Source organism: Chlamydotis macqueenii, chromosome 6 (genome assembly GCF_036417535.1).
Source record: "Chlamydotis macqueenii isolate bChlMac1 chromosome 6, bChlMac1.mat, whole genome shotgun sequence".
Taxonomy (NCBI): Eukaryota; Metazoa; Chordata; class Aves; order Otidiformes; family Otididae; genus Chlamydotis; species Chlamydotis macqueenii.
In genome coordinates, this window is record NC_141561.1 from 26,413,136 (window position 1) to 26,432,489 (window position 19,354).

General features: G+C 35.9%; 1 protein-coding gene across 1 annotated transcript in view; it reads left to right on the forward strand.

The window, feature by feature from the left end:
• The window catches only part of ITGA4 (integrin subunit alpha 4), a 37,879-nt gene that overhangs the window by 8,424 nt on the left and 10,101 nt on the right, over nucleotides 1-19,354 (forward strand). The window contains exons 5-17 of the mRNA XM_086751397.1: nucleotides 848-915; nucleotides 1,586-1,715; nucleotides 4,995-5,080; nucleotides 5,417-5,476; nucleotides 5,569-5,706; nucleotides 6,727-6,838; nucleotides 9,824-9,918; nucleotides 10,312-10,402; nucleotides 11,818-11,863; nucleotides 12,244-12,398; nucleotides 14,361-14,515; nucleotides 17,511-17,660; nucleotides 18,920-18,996. Coding sequence (XP_086607523.1) covers nucleotides 848-915; nucleotides 1,586-1,715; nucleotides 4,995-5,080; nucleotides 5,417-5,476; nucleotides 5,569-5,706; nucleotides 6,727-6,838; nucleotides 9,824-9,918; nucleotides 10,312-10,402; nucleotides 11,818-11,863; nucleotides 12,244-12,398; nucleotides 14,361-14,515; nucleotides 17,511-17,660; nucleotides 18,920-18,996 — 1,363 coding nt within the window. The remainder of the gene's footprint in view (nucleotides 1-847; nucleotides 916-1,585; nucleotides 1,716-4,994; nucleotides 5,081-5,416; nucleotides 5,477-5,568; nucleotides 5,707-6,726; nucleotides 6,839-9,823; nucleotides 9,919-10,311; nucleotides 10,403-11,817; nucleotides 11,864-12,243; nucleotides 12,399-14,360; nucleotides 14,516-17,510; nucleotides 17,661-18,919; nucleotides 18,997-19,354) is intronic.

Consider the following 19,354-nt stretch of genomic DNA (forward strand, 5'->3'; position numbering starts at 1 on the left):
TGGTATGAGACCTTCAGTGGTCCTTCCTCAGAGGACTGCAGGAGCAGAATAAAAGTCAAGATCTGAAGCTACCAAACAAGTCCATCCCTGCCTTTCCTTTCATCCAGGAGAACAATCTCATGACCCTGCCCCTTGCCAATGCAAGGAAGAGCTGACAATCTGGCCTTTCCATGCAGACTGATAGAGTAGCACCATCAAATGTCCCACTGCTGGCTTTGGAGACTGTTACAAGCATTGGTGAAATCATGCTTTTATCTTCAGTGACTTTTTAAGTGAACAAATCAATGGATGAGATGAAGGAAAGCCCAATGCGAGGCAGTTGGCAAAAGAAAAGCACGTAAACAGAGCTGGGAGAGTTGGATGTAAAGACAACTGCTAAGGATGATAGATACCAATATGCCTAAGATAGCACAAATAGTTTGAGCAACACAGCTAGATAAGCTTAACTCTTCTCTTCCACTCTGTATAATGCAGGTATAATCTGATTGACAGGCTTACATATCTTGACAGGAGTTGCCCTGATGCTCCAGTAGTGCTCTGAAGGGCTTGTGTTATGGCTATTTCATTCATAGAACAATTATAAAAGAAAAATATAGCCTTTAAAGTTACAAGATTTCAAAGAAAGCTGTGATCAAGTGATACATAGTGCTTTGAGTTTGTTACAATATTATATTGATCCTAAAGGTGATAACAGTGGGAACCAGTGGTTTTAGTTTTATTACAGAACTGAAAACCAACGTTGATTTGTTTTGTTTTGTTTTTAACTTAATTTCTGTTGAAGACCTGATAACAAATTCTGAAACTACATACTTCTCATCCTTTTAAAATATTTCTTGCCCATTCCCAGATCATGTGCGAAAGTTTGGAGAAGACTATGCGTCATGCCAGGCTGGAATGTCTAGTTTTTACACTGAGGTGTGTATTAAAGATACCAAGCCCCACACCGCCCCCCTCCCCTTACATATACGTATACATACATAAAAGTATATGTGTACATGCAAATATTACCACTATTTTTTTTTTGTGGGAGATAAAAATCAGACTTTATCCATTTACTTTGAATTGAATCTTGAGAAGACTTGCATGATAATTCCCAAAGAATACTTTTACTTTTTATTCCCCAGAATACTTTTACACCTTACTAAATCCATAATTACTCTTCATCTGGAGAAAAAGCATGAATGTAACAGAGTATTAAGTTTTATTATTCTCTTTGAAGTAATCTGTTTGATGTAACATTAACACTAATAATGCTTACCTTCTTGCTTTACAGAGTAATATTCTGTATTATTTAATCTCAGTTTCAATCTATGATTTTTAAAAAACTATTTGAGAAGAGAATATCCTGTTTGTTACTTTCTAAGTTGTTCACAGCTCAAAGTCTTTTAATAAGAATATTTTTATAAAGTCTGAAAAATGTTGTTTGTGATCTAGTGGTAATCCCCCAGTACTGAGACAGATGCATCTCCAGTAGCATTTCATTGAGTTCACAGGAGATCTAAAAGAAAAGCATTTGATTTGTTTTGCTTATCTTAATGTTTAAATACAAATAACATGGTTTTGTTTTGTTTTATTTTTATTTTAGGATTTAATTATAATGGGAGCTCCTGGATCATTTTATTGGACTGGTTCTGTTTTTGTATACAACACAACTGCAAATACAATCCATGCATATACAGATTCAAATAACCAAGTGAAGTTTGGGAGTTATCTAGGTACTTTAAAATATTTAACACTTTACAAAAATCTAAGTCAAAGAGTTAGCTAAATAGCTGATCTTGAAGTGAATGCACAGTATTTATCAGTGCTTTTTTTGTTAATCCCAGAAGCAAAGGTTCTAAAGATGTGTTCTGATTTTTATTATTTAATTATAAGTCTTTCTCTCCTTTTTACATGGAAACATTGGATTTCTGTTTTTATCTCTGTTGAGTTGCTACCATTTCTTGATTTAGAAGGTAGAGATGCGCTTCTGGTTAGCAGTGGTTTGCACTTCACTGTTAAGTCTGAAATGCTACCAAGGGCTTTCATAGCAAAAGAAATAATGATTTCACATATAACAGGAATATGAAAACTTGGTTACAGTGAAAGCTGCAAGGAAATAAGTCTTAATTGCTATGATCTTAAGAGACAGACCTTTTTTTTTTTTTTTTTTTTTTTTTTTTAATTCCAACCATATATTCATCTGGATACATGGGAAAGCAAACCTTATCTACAAATGTCTGCAAAGCAAGCCATGAAGCTCCTACTCATGTACCAATATCCAAGTAATTAGCTGAATTTAGTGCTAGAATTTGTAGGGGTTTATGCCAGAACCATCAGCAGCTTCAGTGTTGTCACTACACACTAAGAAAAGCTCCCTCTGTCCTTCCTGAGCAAGTATATTTTTGCCTGTGACCATTGGTTTTTGCACTTTCCCATGCATAGATCTGGTTCATGCGGAGAAACATTTCTTGTTTCTGATTTCACTCTTTTGACAAGGAGGCATAAATTATGAAATAATTTATGAAATACAGAGGGGCTAACACTTCAGGATTCGGTACTGAGCCTTGCAAAGGCTACAGCTGGGCTCTGCAGGAAAGTCAAGCAAAAGAGATGCTGGGTGGTAAAAGGTGATCAGATACCCAGATCACTAGGTTAACCAGTAATGTTTCTAACCTTTCGTAGGACAAATTAAAAACTTCAGAGAATGCTTGCTCAAGCTTTCCAGTAACAATCAGCAGAAAAAATATTGCACCTGTCTGGGGAAAAAAAAAGCTTATTCCAGATTTCTGCTCGTACAAGTATAAGAGTGAGAGTTTCTGTAATGAATGAGTCAAGTCATTCATAGTCAAAAACCAGATACAGGCAAACAGATAAAAGCTTGCATGAAGACTGTGCGGGGGAGGGTGGAGGGAAAGCCTTCCCACACTTAGGTGGTCTCTCCTAGTTCCCTTGGCCATCCAGGACCTGAGATGAGCTGGAGTTTGCTTCCAAACACTTCTCCAGTGACCTGGTGCAACAGTAACAGCCAGCACGCTTCCTTGGCAGAGCCATGTGTCCTCTAAACTTGCCCCTTTCTACAGGAATTATTTTTTTTTCTAGAGGATTTGGTTGGGGTTTTTTTTGGGTGGTGTGGTTTTTTTTTGTTTTTTTTTGGGGGGGGGAGGGTTGGTTTTTTTTGTTTGTTTGTTTTTTATGGAAGACCGAGTTTGCCTGTCCCTTAAATAATGAATAAAAATACCCTTACCAAGAAGTGGAAGTATATGGTGACCAGAATGTAATTCAGGCACGTAACTAGACGTAATAATCTACTTACACTATCCTTCTTCTGGCAGGGACTGAGAAGTTGGCTTGCTTATTTACATTTTTCATTAAACTGTCAAAGAGTAATAATTAACAAATCGGAGGTTGCAGGAAGAGTGTGCAAAAGTATCATAGCATTTTCTGTAAGCTGGAAGAAACAAAGCTGTTTAACTACCAGACAATGAAAAGAAGGAAGTTAAAAAGAGAGGCTGGTAATACATACTGTTTGGTAGTATTTCCTTGATTATTTCAGAGTATCTTGGAGGTTAACAACTGCTTTTAAAGGAATTAGGTAAGTCAGTCTTTCAAATCTATTGGGCCTGATGAAAGAGGCACTTAACAAACATCCATAAAGAAATCGCAAAGTAATAGATATTTTATTTTAGGAATCGAGAATGGCAAATAACATTTCAGAAAAGTGAAAAACTGTAGTAATAGTAAAGAGGAGAGAATTCTGGGCTTGGAAATAAAATTTCATTTGAGTATGCCTTTAAATTTAAAGGGTCAGTTATGTGATCACCCCACCAAACATTTTAATACCACAGTAAAAATGAAGACTGATTAATATAATTTCTTTTAGTGTGTTTGGCTTTGGGGTTTTTATTGTTTTTTTTTTAAAAGGTTCATTAGAATTACCAGTGTTTACACTTCAGCCAAACCAAAATAACTAGAAAATAAAGGTGACAGGAGGTAAATTAAGGTTCATCTGCTTAAGCTTAATTTTTTGCTGAATAAGGAAAAACTAGGTGTTGACCTTTAAATGATAAATTGCCTTGTGCACCTCTTTTAGCTTAAAATAGGAAAAGAAAAAGCTGGCTTAATGAGAACTTGAATTCTAAACAGTTGTCTTCACAGATGAGATTTAAGGCTCATTTTCATCTGATCCAAGATGATTTTTCCATTTTCTGTGTGCTGTGAAAATCAAAAGTCATTCGGTAAATGCAAGAGTATCAAAATATGTTAACTTTCTTCTCTATTTCAACTTAGCCATAATGTATTTTGGAAGGAGTAAGGATGACCTGTGTAGTTACAGATAAAGGCGTTAACTTCAGTTTGCAATTCTGTGGCTGGATGTCTGCACCAAAATATGGTCCTGTTTGTTAAGAGCTGTCTCCACATACAGAAATAATTTGTTACGTAAACTCATTTAGAAAAGCTGATGCCATGTGTTCTTATTACGTAATCAAGCTTTTGCTCCTAATTTGTTCCTTACATTTTCATATGTGTCTATCAGCAATGGTCTATCTGTGTGTGTGTGTATATGTGCACATGCATATAAGTAGCACTACGTTTAATTTGTTCTGCAGTCCAGTTTCAACAATAATCCAAGAGTAACAATTGAATCAAGTGTTTCCACACTGCATTGTATGGACATTTGATTGCTTGTGTTTGTATTACAATATGGACTCACTGAACAATTGTAGAATCTATATTAACGGAAGGTGTTGGGTTTTAAGGTATGGCAGATAACTGAGGTGTTGGGAAGAAATTAGTATTTCTGATGCTTGTTTCTGCTGGCTGGAACTTATTGTTTGTATTGACCTTTTGCTTTATTTTTAAAATTTTCTATTTTCATTGCTAACTTGAGTGAGGTCTGAATGTCAGACTCACAATAATTTGTAGTGTTGACAGCTTTTATATGTCATGTTCCTTTTTTTTTTTTTCCTTTAAATAGCATTTCCAGTATTGAATAGTGCATTTGTAATTTACAGGATATTCTGTTGGAGCTGGACACTTTCTGACATCAGCCAGTACAGAAGTCATTGGAGGGGCTCCCCAACAGGAACAGACTGGTAAAGTAAGAGATTGTCTATACTATTGGCTTGAAGAATATACCCCCACACACCCACCCATGTTTTTCCAATTTATGTTAACATATTAAAGACAAGTATCAGATACATATGATTTCTCATGGGGAGAAAAGTCAAAGAAGGAATGAGGGGAGATAGTCTAGATAACATTGCTGTGAACAATGGTGCTAAAGAAAGGTACAGATAGGAAATAGTGAATAGCTGCATCTTGTGATATCCCGTGTTGCTCTGCTGATTCTCTAGCACATGCTATAGAGAAAGCATAGGGAAGTATTTCAGATTACTGTGTGGTGAACTCCACCTGTATTTTCTTTTCATTTTAGGCATACATTTTTAGCATTGAGAAGCAACTGAATATTCTATTTGAACTAAGGGGTAAAAAGGTAAATCTTTCATACTACTTTTCTGCACCTTAGAAATCCCAGCATGTCTTAATCAAAATTCAGAAATAATGTGATTTCTTGTTTGCACACAGCTTGGTTCTTACTTTGGAGCTGCGGTTTGTGCTGTGGACCTGAATTCAGATGGCCTCTCAGACTTACTAGTTGGTGCTCCAATGCAAAGTACCATCAGAGAAGAAGGAAGAGTTTATGTCTATATCAATTCAGGTTCTGTAAGTATTTTCTCTTAAAAACACATGGTAACACATTCATTCTAGTATAACAAGCTAAGAAGAAGATATTTCCCCTCTCTCATCATACAGTATTTCAGGACGCAGGAAAAACAACTCTAGAACCACGATGACAATCCCAGCAGGACTGTGTAGCACATCTGCAAAGGCCAGCTGTATAAATTATAACGCGTTGTCACTTCACTAGTGTTTGAACTGAGGACAGACTGGTTTTGTTTCATAGTAACTTCAAGTGGTGACAGCCTGCCACTACAGCCTCTTTGCAAGCTCTCCTCCGTTACCACGCTGACCACTGAACTAGCATGTGAAGAGCAACTTATTTAGCATTTCAGAAACCAGCAAGGAATTAAAAATTTGCATGCAGTTAGTGGTACCAGTCAGGAAAGAGACTGGTACTCCTCAGTTTGGCAAATAAAATAACTGGACAGATCATGCATTAGAATTGGCTTCCTTTTATTCTTTTCAAGGATCAGAAGTGAAAGTATAATTGCTATTTTTTGTGTGCTTTTGAATTTGTCTGGCTTTGTAAATTTTATCTTAATATCTTACTTCCCTTCGTTCTTCTCCACACTAACACATTTTTATTCTCTTATGCTTGCAATTAACATTATTTAACATGTTTTCCTCACAGAGAACTAAGTCACTCCAGGATCACTACAACTAAGACACACACAATAGCTTTAGAGCAGCTACTGTTTACTACCTTTTTAGCAAACACGGTTTTCACAGAGCAGTAAGCCCCTGTATTCTGATACAAGCTTGCTGCTGTTTGCAGGTGTTTGCTTTGGGAATACATTGCTGTTCTCTTTCTCAAAGAACAACTTTCCTAGTTTTTATTATTCTTATACTAAATACTGTTAAATATCTTTGATAATCTTTCTGCACCAATGAATTCAGTAGGATTATATATAGGCATCCAAGGCAGTTTAAGCATTTTGAGTAATATTCCAGGTCATCTGGAGGATGCTTTGTTAATGTGCCATTGACTCTCTTTTCCGTCAGGAGGCAAAGATGGTAGAACTGAACATAGAGCTCAGTGGGAGTGACTCATATGCAGCCCGATTTGGAGAGTCCATAGCCAATCTAGGAGACATTGATAATGATGGTTTTGAAGGTAAGTACATCTAAAAAAAACCCCTTGCATTTAATTGTCTTTGAGCACTGGACTGTCACAATAAACAGGAGGATTATGGAACTCTGAGAAGACTTTCAGTTGGTGACTTGACCTTTTTTTCTAGGCCACTGATTTGAAATATAGCTGTTTCATGGTCAATGGTGTGTAATACCAAGAGATTAGGTTCTGTCCCTTTAATAAAGAGCACGAGCATAAGGTGGTAACATAGTCTGTAATATTGGGTGCTGGACCTCAAGTGGAATCCCTAATCCTCTTTTAGACATCTGATACAACGGTTGGTGAACAATTTGGCAGTTTTGTAACATCATAAACATTGCTTCTGTGTCACCAATAGGAAGTACTAAACACATGGGGATATTGAAAACAACCTGCAATTTGGGAGACTATTTTGGCACTACTTCCCTCTCAAGCCCTCAGATGATTCATGAATTGCCTAGCATGAGCTCCCAGTGGGGCTAGGACAGAGAACACAGGGAAGGACTTTGATGGCCATGCCCTGATAGTGAATTCAAAATGTTAATGGTGCTCTGAGGAAGCATTTTCTTCCTGTTGTCTATACTTCAGGCATGTAAAATTAGATGTCTAAACAGAAACTGAGAATATCCTGCCTTCTTTCCGTACTGCCCAGGCTGAAACACCCTCTCTAAATATGATGAGATATAGGCTGAAATTTCCATTCATGTTGTTCAGGTGGAACATGCTCAAAGGGCAGAGAGAATCAGTATCCAAACTTGTGTCTAACTTCTGTGGTAAGCATAAAAGTGGTAGACATTGAAAAGATAATGCCATGTGAAAGTTACAGATAAAAAGTATTCTAGTCAAAGAAAAACGGATGAGAGGATGTAAGATGTGTTGTAACATCTAGAATGACTCTCATGACCTTCTACTTCCCTTCTGCTTCCAGTCAGGATGCCTAAAATGTGTTTGCTACAGAAAAGCCCCATGATCTACTGCTCTCAGCTTCTTTCCTTCCAAGACCATTCACTAACTGTTTAGGTAGCCTGCAAAAACGCAACCAACAGGGACGCCTTCAGCTAGGCTGAAGACAAGCAGAGGCGACCTGGCCCAGTGGCTTCATTCCTCTTGTCATGGTTTCAAACAAGCAGGAATGGTCAGTATTCCTGTCTGAAAAACTGGCATGTGCTCTTCTCCAGCAGAAGGGCAGACACAATAGGCTGTGTAGGGACAGGATAAAAATATGACTGGTATTTTCTACTGTTCAAAAACTCATAAATGGTTTCAGTTTTTCCATCATCAAAACTTGGACTGTATGCAGGGAGCTAATATCCTTTGTGCAAAAACTGTCAGCTTTTTCTGGGCTTTATCTTTACCAGATTTTCGTGTTTCTTCATGCTTTTGCATTACCCTTTTTGTTTGCTGTTACTGTCCAGAGCTCTTCTTTCACTCTTCCCTTTGTCTTGTGTTCTTCATCCTGTTCCATAATCTGCAAAGCCTGGAACAGTCATTCTCTTCTTATCTGGTCTCCTTTTCCTTAAAGTAGGGTTGTTTGGTTTTTGGGGGGTTTTTTTTCCCCTCCTTTGGTACCTGTTCCTCAAACTTTTGTTAAATTTTATTTCTCCTGTTTTGCATTACCTTTACAATATTATACATAAGTTTCAGGTTTTGTCTCAAAGCATTTGCAAACTGCAAAGTAAAACCATATCCAAACATAAGGCTGGGGAACTGAGAAGTAAAATGAAATTAATAGCAGCATGGCAAAGTAGATTTATGGGGCAGAATATAATGTAAAAGGGGCATCCTAAAATTGCAGCTGGAGGCGGAGCAAACAAGTGGATTAGCTTTTGAAGGGAGCAAAAACATTGAAAGGAAAAAGCGGAGGCAATATTGAGAGTGGCAGTAGGAAAATTAATTTTTTTAAGAAAAACAGCTGTAAGCAAAATGAAAAGAGGAATTGTGTGTTAGAAACAATTTGTCTGTAGTAAGTAATAAAAAAGCACAGCAGAGCCAACTTCTTCAATGATCTAAACCATCAGTATCAGCTCCGTAATGATAACGGTGTGCGTGTTGGTGTAGAATCTGACCTCCTCAAGCACATATGTGTAACTTTAATTAGCACAACTTGGCTGTCCTATTTTCATCTCGCCAGTAGAGAGACATAACATATTTTGTGTGGTTTAGTCACCAAAGTATGGATTCAGTCAATATGGATTCAATCAGAGAATTGTTCAGTTAAAGCAAATCATCAGAGCTTTGCTTTTCTTGCAATTTTGGTTTGGTGCAGCATGCAATATTTCCGATTTGCAGATAGTTCAGTTTTGATTATTTGTGAATGAAAGTTCACAATTACTAATTTATATTGGTGAATTTCAAGATTATGTAATTCATCTCCACTTTTGCCTCTCCACTTTTTGGTTAACAGCCTCTGGCTATTGGAACCATGGGGCTTTTTGGTCAGGGCTATTGAGAGTGGGTGGTTGGGTGGATTGGTCGGTTTATTTATGTGTCCCCACACCCCTCTGAGATTAAATCATCTAGGCATAAAACATATCCCTTTGTACAAACCAGCTACCTTCATTTCCTTTTTAAATGCCTGTTCAAATCTGTTATCAACTGCTAAGGACATTTCATAGAAAAATAAATCATAATAATTCCAGGAATACAAGGCTGCTTTTTTTTTTTTTTTTTTTTTTTTAAGACCGTTATCATTTTGGCTAGTCTCCATGATAAGCTCTTAAGGGTCAAATTCACTATTGGTAGGAGCACGCTTTGTCTTAAACAAAATGTCTGTATTTGGCCCAGAAACAAAGAACTTAAGGCAGAGTCAGATTACTGAGCTGGTCTGTATTGTTTCCGTTTGCTTTATGTCTGTCTTCAGCACTTCTTTTGAGTTCAGTCAAATAAATTTGGTCTGGCATTGCAGGCATCATAATTTGGATTTCTTTAATTCTTCCTCGTTCATGCTTCCTAGTCAACTGATTATTGTTAAATTGGTTTTTTTCACAGATGTAGCAATTGGGGCTCCACAAGAAGATAATCTAAAAGGGGTTATTTATATATACAATGGGAGGGAAGATGGAATAATGCCATCGTTTTCACAGGTACGCTTTTTCAATGAAAAACAATCAATCAAGAAAAACCTTAAGTTTAAATTTGAGAGGGTTTTCCCTTCATTTAACACTCAGACCATTTGAGGTACTGTAAAAGACTTTGGGAATTTTTTACATAGCCTGTGATTTCCAGTCATAATATAACCTGTAACAGAAAAATAAATTGTTTTGGAGGCCTCAGTCAGGGTTTGTGGGATATAACATTTGCAGTAATTGAAGAATATTACTTTCAGAGGTTTACTTACACAAGTAAGCATGTAACTGCCTTCATCAGCAGGATGGTTGGGCTAACATTTTTCATTGGATATCGTAATGAAAATATTAGCTTTCCAAGAATAATTTTCTCTTCTGGTTTTTTTTTTTTTTTTTCTTTTTCCTCCTCAGAGAATACAAGCACATCAAGTCAGTGATTCTTTAAGCATGTTTGGACAATCCATAGCAAGTGGCATTGATGCAGATAACAATGGTTATCAAGGTGAATGAAACAATTTTGTTTATTTTTCATTTTTAAAAGAGTAGAGATTTATAGGGAACAACCCTGCTGTGCTACTTGTTATTTTAAACAGAAGCAAAATCTGTCATTAAGATGACATGTCACATCTTGTATTTTGGGGGAAAAAAAAATCATGTAAAGCTGGGACCAAGCAGTCTGTCAGTTTTCATGGTCATCTAACTACTATTTAAGGACTGAAAATGATGTAATAGTAAGATCATAGAATCACAAGAGGAAGAAAAAATATAATTTTTATTTTTACAGCAGCCATTTAATCTGTGAATGTCACAATGAGCTAGTTTGGAAACTGGAAGCACGTTTGTTTTCCAGACTAGTGTGATAACCTAAAAATTTTACCAATGTTCCCATAGTCTTGCCAGGAGTCACTGAGCTGTGTGACTCTCACTCTGTGTGAACAGTACATTAAGCTGAGTCAGGGCTCACGGCATTGAATTAGACTGATGTGGAGTTCTTGTAGGCTTGACACAGAAGTACTAATTTGGTGTAAAACAATTTAGTGGGTTCCAAGTATGTAGTCATTGTTTTACACGTATTGTGTCAACATATTTCAACATTATGCAGATAAACATTCTATCAGGTCAGGTATTGCCTGTCCTGCCCCTGGGGATGTAAAAGCATAAAGTTATAATGAACTGCATGTTGTGTGCTCTGGCTATGTCAACGGAAAAGTTATCCAGGTTAATTTGTAATGCTGGACTACAAGCTAGTGTACAAGTAGTCAGCTGTCAGGTCATCTCTTGTTTACTGATCACATCCTCAAACCCTTATATTTAGACTCATCTGAAGATTCACTTTTGCTACCTCATTAGAGAGGTAGAATACTGTGTATATTTCTTTCCTTTTTGCATGAATAGTTTTCAGTTAGTTTAGAATAAATATTTTTTCTGTCTATCTCTATGTATAATTTCATGCATATAATATATATAGTTATATATATAACTGAACTGTTTATGTATATGTGTATGTGTATAGCAATATTGTATATTTGGATTAAAAAGATGACAAATACCTCCTGCTTAGCTAAATTGTCCTTCAGTACCAGCCACTTAAACGTGGAATAGAAATTAAATCATCACATTACCAATATCTGCAAGTCCCACAAATTAGCATGCAGCCTTAATGGACAGGGGACAAGTATTTGAGGAATCGTCTTGTAGATGGAGAACACCACCTTTGAATACTAGCGTATGCCTTCTAATAAATAAAGGGAAAATGGTGTTTTAATGCTGACAAAAAGGTGAATATGCTACAAAAATGCTTGTACCTGAGAAGTTATTTCTGTTGACAAATTATGCTCATTGATTTTTTTTTTTTTTTTTTTTTTTTTTTGTTCGTTTGGTTTTGGTTGTTTGTTTTGGTTTTTTTTTTTTGTACAGATGTAGCAGTTGGTGCATTTCTCTCTGATTCTGCTGTGGTGCTGAGGTGAGATGGCTACATTTCAGTGCTTTTAAACACCATATAGTTTAACTGTATTTTTGAATGCCATTTAATGAAACTCGGTAGTTTTAACCTTCTGATATTCTTCTTGGTGTCTTGAACATCAGTGAATTAGGCTCTAGAATGCTCTACAACTGAAACATTTAAGTAAAAACCTTCAAGAAAAAGAAAATATCATTCTGAAACTTCTTGAGGCAGCAAACAATGTGCATACAACTATTTGTATTCTGAAAAAATGCAGATAGCTTAAAAATTATAATTATAAAATACAAAAATAGATTATGTCAGAGATTGTTAGATTCTACAGAGATTCTATAATCTATTTCTGAAGCGTTTTGTGAACATTAACTCTTTCCTATTCTTAGAACAAAACCAGTGGTAATTGTTGAAGCTTCTTTAAAACATCCCAATTCAATAAATCGAACTAATTTAAACTGCGTGGAAAATGGCCAGCCTGCCATCTGTATGAATTTGAAGATATGCTTTACCTATACAGGACGAGAGGTACCTGGTTATATTGGTAAGCTACTTGGAAAAAAAAATCCAGTATATGTATTTATTTTAAATGCACTTATTTACAGAATAATGCTATTGGTATTTAGTGGACTATTAATCCGAGTTCAGTACAAAATTAAAAATTAAAAACATAGATACCTTTTTTCAGCTCATAATTACCTTGTAACATCGAGCCGTTACACTTTTATTCATTTTAGAATAACAGCACATCCCAATTAGGACTACTGGAGTTAAATGGCCCAGAAGGGATAGTGATGTTAAAAAGGTGAGATGTTGTGAGGATGAAGGTAGAACTCCAAGTTGTGTATTGCATCAACAATGTAACCTAAAGTTTTGATGGTAACTGTTTTAGACAAACAAAGACTAATTTTTAGGTAGCTAGCTGGGTTGTGACGCTAAAGAGTTCAGCTGGGGTTGTGCACAGCTGTTTAGTAATACTTTCACGTGGGTTTTGCAGCACTACTAAAACAGTACCATCATAGATACACTATTTCTAGTACCTGAATTAACTTACCTAACAGTGGTGTGATTAAATTCTCACTCATACTTTTGACTACATTTTAATAATGCCAGTTCAGATGATCCCTTTCATAGCATCATAGTAACTAGATTTGTCATTTTGATAGGTTTTTAAATGAGATAATATGCTGTTAGGGTTCACAAAAAAAAAATAGAGCACACTTATTTTATGAATGCTTTCTTTTACATGGTTCCCCAGGGACCATATTCTGTTTTGCACAGGGCCCGGCAGGATTGTCTGTCAAGTTTGTCTGATATTTCGATATGAAAACGTCTGGGCTCTTGCTTTGCAATTAGGTAGGGACTTAATGGTGGGTGAATGTCTTTTCATAATGTAGAATCAAATGGATTATGGAAGCATGATATTCAGATGTCCTCTAAAAGCAGTCTTCCCAGGCATGCACCAAACCATACTGGACTGCTGTAGGAAGCGTTCTTCCACTTAGCAATAGAAAAAAGGCATTCTCTTCATAAAGCAGCTCCAGCACCTGAGCGTACCATTGTGGAACACTATGTGAGAGGGAGTCCCATCAATATTACTGAAAAATGTGTGTTGTGTTATATTTTATATAATGTTATTTTACTTCTGGCAAAAACTGATACTGCTTGAAGCAATACCTTTGCGAGGGAATATTCATGGTGAACTTAATTTAAATAATTTACTGTCTAAATTTGACTGTATTGCCTGGGTGCTTTTAACCTAATTGTCATGTGCTATTTGTAAACTACAAATAGCTCTGCAAATACACTTATGTAACATTAAATTACTAAAATCTTCTGTATGAGAATATACAACTTGCTTTAGGAACACATTACAGAGAACACATCCAATAACGAACTGTAAAGTTTCAAGCTCAGATCTTTTGAAATTCCTGTTTGTTGTGAAAGATGAGCAGTCAGACTGGGTTATCCTTGCTGGATTTGGACATAAGACTTATCAACTAGAAAAGACTAGAGGAAATTCTAGATATTCTAACTCAACTTTTGGCAGAGATTAAGAAGTAATAGTTTCAGTAACTCTCTGAAACTTATTTTTAATTTGTTATCATAACAATTCATGCTAACTTCAGTAGAAAAAAACTGTGAAGTTAAACAATATTTGTCAGTTTCTGTTGACTTATCTGTTAAAATGTAATGTCAGGCCTGTAAGTGACTGAAGCAGGTTTTCTTTAAATAGATTCTGGTAGAAAACTTATAAATATATCGACAAAACTATCCCTGATACAAAAGCATTTATCAGGGATCAGTCGTGATGTAATCAATTTTCAGAGGGCTAGACTTTCATTACGTATGGATTTATATCAGAGAATTCTTAAGTGGAGCATTTCAGAATGGATATTACATAACATACTTAAGGGACTGAGTCAGAAGCTGTAATTTCTATCATGAAGTCATTAAAATCTTAAAGTTTTTATAACTTTTATTTTCCCTGGGTTTTATTTTGCAGTACTGCTTTATAATCTGAGTGTTGACGTGAACAGAAAAGTGGATACACAAGCAAGATTTTATTTTTCCTCCAATGGAACATCTGATACAATCTCAGGAAATGTAAAGATTTACAGCAAGAATATTGCCTGCAAAGATCATCCAGCATTTATGAGGGTAATGTAATTTTCAATATATATTGCCCTGCAAATCCTTTGTTCTCCTTTGAAAAGCACACCTGCTGCAAAATAATCTATTTTGTTTCCAATTGCATCACATCATTTTGGAAGTAAAAGACTTGTGTTCATAACTTCCACAATTAATATATTTTAATTCTGATGCTATCTCAGCTTTCTGTGGGGAAGTCAGTGGATCTGCCATCTCTTTTGTTGGTGAGAATGTGCATAATAACAATAATAATCAAAGTGATGAAGTAGAACATGAATATTCTTGAAATTTTTTCACCCTTTTTTGTGGATGACAGATTATAGATTGAGGCCAGTTTGGAGCAACCAAGAAGATACAGTATAACATACATTTTCTGATGAACATTTCTGATGGAATTTTCCTATGTACTCCTTAATGCTAAATATTTAAACTTGTAATTACACAGAGAAAATGTCTATTATGTTCTGTCATTTGTAACTATTTCAAAGAACACATGTACAGTCTTGCTCCCCTTTTACTGTGAGTAGACAAGGTAGACTCACCTGATAAGAAAAGAACCCATTCCTGATCCATAGGAAGTGAAATGAAGAAGCTAGAAAAGAGTCTGTAGTTTGAGGTTTATAGTGTGGTCTGTGAATTTGTTGCAAGGAGCCAAAGGCTAGCAGGGCATGAAGAAGAACACTTGCTTGGAATTGTTTGATTTCTCCCTACAAGGGACACAGCACTCACCAAGGGAAATACTCAGAGAATCAAGAGGTGGAAACAGGGTAGGAAGAGTACTCGCAGGAGTTTCATTAATGAATTTAGACCTGAACAATATGAAGAATGTGCAGTGTGCTGACAAAGTGATCTCTCTATGCTGCTCACAAAAGTTGAAGCCTGCACAGATATGTCCTTCTCCTGGACGTATCAGCCTGAATCCTGGACCAGATTAGTAGTGAACATGGTTACAGTTCCCTGTCTGTGAAGGTGCAGAGACAACTTTGTTCTAGGCAGAATCTGCTAGTAGAAGTGCTTCAGGATAGCAGCCACAGAGGTAGAAGTGCTGCCAAGCGGGGATTCAGCAGGAGGCTCTTGGAGACCTGGAAGGTGTCAGCTAGCCAGGGAGGCCTGTACCAACACCAATAATAGAGATGGTACCAGCCCCTCAGCAGGAGGAAGCCAGCGGCTGGCTTCTCCAGAAGTAGAGTTTGATCCAACAGCAGCCATCCTTTGAGGATGGTACTCACTTGGAAATAAGTTAGTGAGAATCTGGTCAGTAAGACCCTAACTCCAATTGTAATCTCAAAGTCACTGTTGCCCTGGAGGAAATGAAATTATGTATTCCTGTTCGTATCCCTCTGAAGAATGAATGAGGGACCTGACTTGAAAGTAAAAACAACTGCCATCAGGACAAGGATAAAATATTTTTAAGGCCATTCACTGAACAAGAAAAAATAAGTGATTCAGTCTATCAAGCATCTTAGAAGCTTGCCTATTCCAACAAAAATTTTGGAGAATAAATGGGAAGACATTAAAGTCCTAAAACACAATCAAACAATAAAAGCTAGCAGAAACAGAGGAATCATGTTTTATTGAACTCAGGAAAAAAAAAACAGGCTTATCTACTGTAAAACTAAGGGAAATTAATTCTTTAAAGAACTACTAAGGACAGGGAATATTTAGATGTAAGGAGAAAATAGGGTAATAAAATGATGGACTAGTGTGCTTAGCCTTTTATTTAAAATCCTCAAGGCAGCAATTCTGTGACCTTTTGAAACTTACATCTATTAGGATGACTTGGTGCAGTTGGTCCTGCACAGAGGCTGGGAAATAGACTTAATTTTCGACAGCTACAAAAAAAACCCCTGCAGGTCTTCCACGCATTTTTCTTCTTCCTTCCTTTTACTTATATTTTGTTTATGACACCATTACAAGCCAATTCTTCATTATAAAGCTTCAGGGTAGAAAGGAAAGCTCATGTTATCTACTGGAAAATTGCCCAGATGCATCTCAACCGGTAGTTGCACCTAAGTGACTGTTATTTACAGGAGCAATGGCAAATTGCCCACTTACTTATAAGAGTTTTGTAAGCTAAAAGAGATCTGCCTGACAGCCGACCTTGTACAGATTGCTGTACCAGCATCAGCAGGTATTTGTGTAGGACGAAAGCTATGATTTGGCTCATCACTTCCTAGAGTCTATCATTAGTATTTTTCCTCCATATAATTCAATTTTCTTTTTAGTTCTTAATTAATAGCATTATAAGCATCTCCTTCCACCCACTGAGGTTTCTGTACTTGTATGAAGCTCCTGAAGTTAAGTAAGTGTGAATGTCTGTCAAGTACAGTTGTTGCACGTCTTATGTATTTTGAGTAAAGACTAATTAATAGCTAATTAGTATAATGGAAATAATATAAAGCAGATGCAGAGAAGACCTTCTGGAAAATTATTTTGAATTAGATAATATGTGATTTGGCTAAAGCAAGCTTGCAGAGAAGAATTAAAGTAGTGGCCATGTGGAGGGACAATCAGTGTCTGTCTATCTCCTACACAGAGGGAATAATTTAGTCAGGTTTGCTACTGTTAGTACTTGGTGTTTCAAGCTGTTCAGTTTTCACAAGTAGGTGGTCTGGGCTCTGATCTGCAGCATTCCTACACAGTCAAGGCTTCATGTACAAAATAGTCATTTATTGAGGAGTCTAACAATTTCTAATACAGAATAGCAAATAAGGAGGCAGAAAAATAAAATGCAGCATGACCTGATTTAGTGGTACTGTGGGAGAACCCCTTTTGATTTCATACAGAAATATCCATGGGTTTTGTCTGGCATCATCCCACTGGTTAACTTTCTCCATTTTAGTGGCTGACAGTTGTATAAGCCGTATGGTATATGAAATTATTTTACATGTGAAAAATAACTGTTTCTGTTTAAGTTAGTTCTAGGGAACCTTATAATCTTTAAAACATAAGCATACATGTCTTGTCTTATATGGTTAACTCATTAGGTTTCCAATTTTCATAGAAAGATGTAAGGGATATCTTGACTCCTGTACATGTTGAAGCAAGTTATCATCTGGGGCATCATATTCTACAGAAAAGAAATGCTCAGGAATTTTCACCGCTTCAACCTGTTCTTCAAAGGAGGAAAGAAAAAGACGTTATAAAAAGCAAGGTTAGTGTCCAAGTTCTCTTTTTTAAATGCAGCAAGTAATATTCACATTTTAATCTTCAGTTTAAAAAGGCTTCACACATCCATAGCATGTGAAGGATTGCATTTTCCAGACTACTACCTAGTGCCTTCATTGTAATTAATAAACCAGCATGCTAAAAAATGCCTAATTCTTTACTTAAAAAAAAAAAAAATCTTTGCAGAACTCATATATAATCTGTATTCTGCATTTTTTGTTTGTTTTTTTTTTAAAGAGGTATGTACTGAGAACTTGCAAGAATATATTACATTATATACCTCAGAAAAACACAAGTATGAAATCAATTCTTTGAAATAGTCATTCTTTTTCAACCACAGAGGATGAGTCACTTTCCAGAATAAAATTGTTTTTAAAATTAATTCTGTGTTAAATGAACAATTTCCTATTGGTATTAATCTGTGAAGGTGCTACAGGTTTTCAAACACAAAGTCTGTGCATGGAAAAAAACAGTCTATTCTGTATCCTTAAATGAATATGAAATTAACTTTTTTCCCAAAAAAAAAAAAAATTAAGAGTTAATAGAGTTTTACTCTGACTTAAGCAAAACTCAGGATGCTCTCAATTTTTAACGATCAAATGGTCATAAACATACTACGACTTTTCACAAACAGTAAGCTTCATGTAATTCAGATACAGTTGACTGTCAGACATCTGAGATATATAAAAGTTCCTTTTAAATTGCATGCTTTTCCTTTACATCTTAATTCAAAATTTTGTTTCAGAAACCACAGAGTTAGAAAGAGGTTGTTGAGTACAGTGACGTAAATGTGCTCTATAGCATATTGATAACCAACGCATGGACACGTGAAACTCGTGGTCTCTCTGGTCTCATCAAACCTTACTAACAGTATGATAAGTAAAGTTTGTGTAACGAAACTCTCTTGCAAAAGTTAATGTGCTGTATCATAGGAGAGACTGCAGACATCTCAGTGCCGGGTCCTCTAAAACACTATGCCCTTTTTACTTACTGCTTTTCAAAAATCAGCTGAACATACACCCACGGGTTTAACTGTGGGAGACTGAGTCTGGAAAGCCTCTCTGCTGTTATTCTGGGTGTGCAGAATGCGTTTGGAAAATGGCAAATCATAGCCTGATTGAATTGTATTAAGGAGCAAGGGCTATTAGCCAATTCCAGATACTTAGTAACAAGGTGATAGGTTTCTTTTTCATTCACTAGAATATCCATAACACACTAAAGTGCCTTTTTTTTTTTTTTTAATAGTTTGTTTTTGCAAGATTTTGCTCTCAAGAAAATTGTTCTGCTGACTTGAGAGTTTCTGGAAAAGTTGCTTTTCCTAAGTAAGTATAATGTGACTTTTTTTTTTTTTTTTTTTTTTTTTTTTTTGAAAAAGGTTCAATAAGCTTTTATCTAAATTACTCCTTAATCTCTTGTATGTAAAGAATGCTAATTTGCAAGAGTTGAGTTGAGAAAATAAAAATATGGAGGAGTAAGGCTGTCTTTAGTTGAATATTTTTAAATCATAAATCTTCCAGGAAATGTAACATAAATGTATATAATGGAAGAACTGTTCTTGCATGACTAGAAGACTTTAAAATACATTATCTTCACAAAACATTAAACTTGTATGCTACACTTCATATTTAATTGGGCTAAGATAAAGTGCACAATGCATACTCAATAGGTAGATATAGTAAC